The 6,128-nt window shown below is 27.8% G+C and overlaps 2 protein-coding genes across 2 annotated transcripts; both read left to right on the top strand.

Moving 5' to 3' along the window:
• Positions 1–2,170: 2,170 nt before the first annotated feature.
• On the top strand, positions 2,171–4,329 carry LOAG_10880 (hypothetical protein; the record flags this gene model as incomplete). Its single annotated transcript, XM_003146404.1, has 5 exons — positions 2,171–2,337; positions 2,650–2,732; positions 2,891–3,003; positions 3,430–3,556; positions 4,115–4,329. 5 exons carry the CDS (start codon positions 2,171–2,173, stop codon positions 4,327–4,329), a joined length of 705 nt encoding a protein of 234 aa, XP_003146452.1.
• Positions 4,330–4,762: 433 nt separating this feature from the next.
• Positions 4,763–5,761, top strand: LOAG_10882 (hypothetical protein; the record flags this gene model as incomplete). Its single annotated transcript, XM_003146405.1, has 3 exons — positions 4,763–4,908; positions 5,245–5,340; positions 5,584–5,761. The coding sequence occupies 3 exons, from the start codon at positions 4,763–4,765 to the stop codon at positions 5,759–5,761; spliced, it is 420 nt and encodes a 139-aa protein (XP_003146453.1).
• Between the last annotated feature and the right edge of the window lie 367 nt (positions 5,762–6,128).

Consider the following 6,128-nt stretch of genomic DNA (forward strand, 5'->3'; position numbering starts at 1 on the left):
ATACATACTATTTATTGGCTCATTCTATTTCTTAAACTTGAAAAGTGCTTGGATTAATGGAAAGTTCATTTCTTTGTTCCATTTTTTAACAAAAAAAANAAAAAAACAAAAAACAAAAAGAGAAACAAACAAAGGGTAAAAAGACTTGTGAAACTATTGAAATCTGCATTTGTGTCATATTATCATATTTGTCAGACACTACCCTGACAAAATTCCGTTCCGGAAATAGCTCTGTTCCGAAAAGAAATGCACATGTAATCGTTCGAAGGTTTCTACTTATCCCAATTATATCAAAAATGTGAATTTAAACAGAAATATTTTGGAGAATTAAATTAAATTAAAACCCGACCATTTAAATAAAGAGACAGTTAGTTTATTTGAGAAACAAAAATATGAAATCAATTGATTAGTGAAAACGAACATCATAATATGATCTTTGGAGCTTAACTGATAGAAGTAATAGTCCTGTATACTGTATAATTTGATGAAAATATTGCCAAAAGAATGGGAGAATAGAAAATTTGAACATAGAAAATTTGTAATAATCATTTGTTGTGAACATTTGATGAGCCATAGACGAAATCGAGAAGTAATGTCGAGGACGGGGGCGACATTTCAAAATTGTTTGTCACCGCATATGGTGCATTTGTATATATGGATATATGAGTTGGTTGTGTCCTTTTAGTTTGCACTACAAAATACACACACACCCCACACCCACAGAAACACACCCACACACACATATATATATATATATGCAATCAGTTAGATTTATCCGACAGCAGCAGAACTGTCACATAAATTGTGTATGTGATCAACAAAGTCCACAACAACACAATGTCCCCTAATACAGTTATTATTATTATTATTATTATTATTATTATTATTATTATTATTATTATTATTATCTATTATTATTATTATTATTATTATTATTATTATTATTATTATTATTATTATTATTATTATTATTATTATCATTATTACTACTACTACTACTACTATTACTACTGTTATTAATTATCTTGTTATAATAGCAAAATACAAAAATTAATCTGATCTAGCTTTTGCGCTACAGAAAATTCTACGAAAAATGTCAGATAAAATATGCTTCTATTTCATTTTGAATATTAACCAAAAATTCTTAATTTAATCAGAAATTAAAATTTTTAGCAATAATCTTGTTTTTTCCAAAGAACAAATTTTTTTTCGGGAATTTTGCAGAAGCTACGAAATTTACTCTTTTCAATGTGTTTCCGCAACTTATTACCACAAAGAACGTGATTGTATCTTGAATTTGCAAACAAGAAATGAATTTCCGGAGGAGTTTGAACGGCAGGATAATGTCACCTATCTAGGAATGATTTGTTCAGTAGGTTAGCGTATATCCTGTTCGTATTCTTAGCTGATAACGGTAGCATTTTCGATGATTTGCAACCATGTATTTGGTATTACTTTAGGAAAGTTGATACTGTATAACTGATACCTTATACCAATACCGTATATTTAGTTATCTTTTTTTAGAAGATTCAAAACAGCAATTAGTGAACATTAATTTGATTCATGGTTGTCGTCGAACTGTTAACATTTCAACTTCAACAACGAAACCGGCGAAGATTTTCACGCCAGGTTGTTGATATTCTTTACTTCTAAAATTTTCTTCCGAGAACTTCTGCATTTAAGTTGAATAGATTCGTTCTCATTAAATCGAAGCTTCGATTAGATATTCAACATTTTAATTCATTAATTGGACATTTTTTTCGAAACAAAATGACACGTGAGATCTTAGTTTAAATTGCGCAATTGTTCAAGTATTGCAATTATGTTACAGAGAAAAAAGGTGATCTCTTATCATTATAGCTTTCAATTTTACTCTACATAATGATCAAAAATTTAAAAATTAGTTTTCGGACTGTTAGCAATGATTTCAGTTTATGTCTTTCAGCATAAATTTATAAAAAATTTCATTTTGATTTTTTGCTCTTTTGATTTTTGCTTTTTTTAGTTCTTTTTCATTCTTTTCTCTCTTCTTTTCAAAGATCCTTTCACCAATCCTTGTTATGATAATTGATAATTTAATTTACTGAACATATACAATTACCATTTAACAAATAATTACTAGGAGTGATTAATAGTTTTTACAGTAAATACTGATAGCTGCTTCGTTGAAATGCCAAATCATGTGCTTCACGGCACAGCATTTGCTGCAGAAACTAACACATCTGTGGAAGCATGTAAGTGCTACTGTATGAGTGCGGAAAATCGATATAGTATCGAATGCCGTAGTATCGAGTACTACTTTAATTCCAGGACATGCCTAATTAGTAATTTGAGCAGGTAATGTGGATAAGTTCCTTTGTTGCAAAAAAAATAAAAATCGAAATTTTTGATTTCCAAATAGCATTAGTGAAGTTCAAAGGTTGTTGTAAGGATTTATATGGAACAAGGATAAGTTATGCGCATGCATAACGGAGAGTAGAAAATACTATCATATAATACAAAGAAAAGAAAGAATTAGAAATTATTTTTTTGAAAATTTCAAGGCAAAAGAAAATCGGATCTGTAATATTTGATTAGTCAAAGATTCACTTCGGTTACCTGTCTACCTGTTTACCTCTCAATTCTAAATAGTTCTTGATGGAATTTCAGGACGACAAATCCAAAAAATTTCAATCAGTTCACTGCCTCTACATTAATGCATAGCTATTTCGATAAAACTTGTTCCATTCAAAGTAATTCTTACTATTTCTTACAACAAATAGTTTTTGGTAAAAAAGAAAAGAAGAAGAAATTGAATGGAAATTTTGTTTTAAAAAAAAGAAAATCTTTTAAAATGAGCAAAAAAAATGAATGAAAACAGTTTGTTTGTATCGCTTTTTTTCTTTTTCAGATAATAAATTCTCAATTTACATGAAAGAAAAATGTTTATCTGAAATGGGTTTGATACCAAATGATAAAAATGAAATTGACAACAATGGAAATGATGCCTTACATTCTGATGAGGTTTAGCTTTTTTCTTTTGTTTTTATAACTAATATTTCCCCCGTTTTATTTCAGTGCGTAAAAGTGTATTTGAATTTTCTAGACGTTAATGTTTTTCGAAGAAGTGAAACAAAAGATTTCCTAAATGTAAAAAATTTTCAAATTACATTTTAAAGAAAAATGCAGGAAATGATGAGAGTTACAGAAAGATTTGAGAGAAAAATTAAATGGAACGAAATTATTGAAAATATTTCTTGGATGATTAGCTTATAAAAAAGAATACCAATAAATTTTTCTATGATTTTTTGATTTCTTTTCAGTGATTAACAGATAAGGAAGAACATAGGAAATAATATTCTAGAAATAGAAAACAGGAAAAAAAAGATTTTTTTGGAAATTTCATTCTTCTGTTAAAATTATTTTTCAATTTTAAAAATAAATTTTTAGGTAAAAAACATTCATGACAATGGCAATGGTATTGATTTAATCGCCAGTAGTATGATCACGACAATAAATCCCATTCACTCCATACATTATGCTACTCGTCGTTCAGGTTACCATGACCTTTCGGAAGGTTATTTTAATTTATTTTTTATCTTGAAATTCATTTTAATTAATTTCGGAATAATAGCTCGCACAAACATTTGGTATAATTGATAAAAATTTTTTTAATTTGCATATTACTTTATTGATATAATAAATTAAACATCGATTTCCGATCTACCAACCAGATTACAATTAAAATTATATTTTCAATTTTTAACAGTAAAATAAAAGCAAAAAAACATGGATCAGGATTTCATGAAGTCCTTGACATTTTAAAAAATATTTATGTCAGCTTTATCGTAACATTAGGTGTATAGTTTATGTTAGTTTGATGGATTTACTAAATTTCCGCTGTTCGAATGATGTCATTATCAACCGTATTAGGTGGTTTACCAACCGTATGATTTATCAATATTAAATTCTTTCAATATTTAAAAAATTAGATTCCAGTCTTCGGAATTCGTTAATTGCAATAGGGAATTCAAATTTTATAGATAATTTTGTAAAACTCCTAGAATTTATTTACTTATATGGCGTATTTTTCTTAAAAAAATTTGCTTAACTTTTTAAGATTTAAAATATTTAGAGATCGGAGAAGAAAACGTGGAAAAGAAATCAAGAGAAATTGGCGATTTGCAAGGTCTTAATCTGGCGGCAATGTTTATGACAACCACAATTTCAACAGGTGATTTTACAATTGCTGCCGATTTGTTTCCGGAACTCAGTGATGCGAGTGCTATTCTTGGTTTGTTTCTCATTCCTGCGCTGAATTTTCTTCAGATGACGTATTCCACTAATTAATAAATCGTTGAATTGCTTCTAATTGTGCGGAAAATTGCTTAGCAGTCAAATTATAATCCCTTCATTGCAAAATAATTTTTTGCGATTAGTGCTAATTAAAATTTGTTGGAATCAAGTTCGATTATTCCTTTGCAATCCTAAAAATAATTTATCAAATTTCGTTTTGTTTTCAGATACAAATAATTTGCCACTTTATCTTCTACTTGAAACAGTTTTTAAGAAATCCAAAAGAATAATGTTTTAAGCCATGTTTTCTTTTAAATCACAATACTTGAAATTAATTTAATACATTTTATGTATTGCTCAAATAATAGAAATTATGTCATAAATGGATGATAATTTTCCTACACTTTTGGTAGTGAGAAATGTTTAATCAGTTTAAGACTGGAAATATTTTAACGTTATCACTGATTAAGTTACAACTCCGCTGAAAATGGATAATATTTCTGACCGGAGAACACTGACAACATCACCTATGAAAAGAACAACATATTCCGATCTTGGAAAGTGTATCTATTCTGCCATTTATCAAACAAACTTCCGCGGTAACAAACGAATCAAGAAATTTCCAGTTTCCAGGTATTTTTTTTGCTTCATTCTCTCTTATTTTGCTTAAATATCCTGAAAATATTACAATTGTCCTTCTTTTTTTGTATTTATATTAGAAGAGATTATTAGAAAAAATGAAAAAGCAAAAAATATATTTTACTTTTATAACGAAAACACAAGAACTTTTAACAGATTGCTATGGTAAAATGATAGCTTTATTGATCCATTGGTACAATAACCAACGATTAAAGATTTTCAACAACAAAGTCTTTTTTTGTTAAATATTTAAATATTAATATCGTTGATGATTTTCCCTATTAAATTGGATTTGTAGGAAAGATTTTCTTAATAGATCATTTATTTCAGTCCTCAAGACTGCTTCCGAGCATGTTATTTGGAAGGATGCCGATCATCAAATCTTCTTCAGATAGATAATCAAACAAATTCTTGTGAATTATTTAGGTATTCTTCCTTTTATATGTTCCTTTACTACCGTTGCTCCTTTTAATTAATGTTTGTAAAATGTCAGCAAATAAATTTTGAAGATATTAGAAACGGAATTTGAAATTTTCCGAGACCAAAAATTTAATTTTAGTCAGAATATTACAAAATGTTTTTTGCTTAACTTTTTCCATGATATGTTAGCATAAAACTTGTAATTATAAGCTATTAATAATTGCCATAATTATTATCACATTTTTACAGGGATGCCTTAATCGATTATCGTACGGCAGATGTACTGGTATACGATAGCGGTAGCGTATATTTCGATGGTATTATTTGCACTGCGAAACGTCGTAAAGAAGATAAAAATAGCAGTAGTGAAAATGATCTTGATAAAATTGATAATGAAGATTATGCTGATAACGACAATAATGAATAATAATTTGACAACGATAATAATAACGATAATGTACAATAATTTGTACAGACCGGTTCAAACATTTTATTGTTGATATTTTTTCACTCAGGAAAAACATGTTTTCTTCTTTTTTTTTATTTTTTTAAGTGATTATAACTGTAATATCTTTTAATGTTAATTCAATTAACTATGATTTCAATTTTTCAAATTCAATTACAAATTACATTTCAGCGTGTTGACGATTAATTTTACTATGATTATGAATGGTTTATTATATTTAAAGTATTGTGTGACTAATTTTGGTGAAACTGTAGACATAGTAGCAGTAGTAGTTGCTATGAAGAAAAAAAACACTGTCGTGAACTAAGAATTACCAGTTATTCATTCT

The sequence above is a fragment of the Loa loa genome (genome assembly GCF_000183805.2).
Source record: "Loa loa unplaced genomic scaffold supercont3.209, whole genome shotgun sequence".
NCBI classification, from domain to species: Eukaryota; Metazoa; Nematoda; class Chromadorea; order Rhabditida; family Onchocercidae; genus Loa; species Loa loa.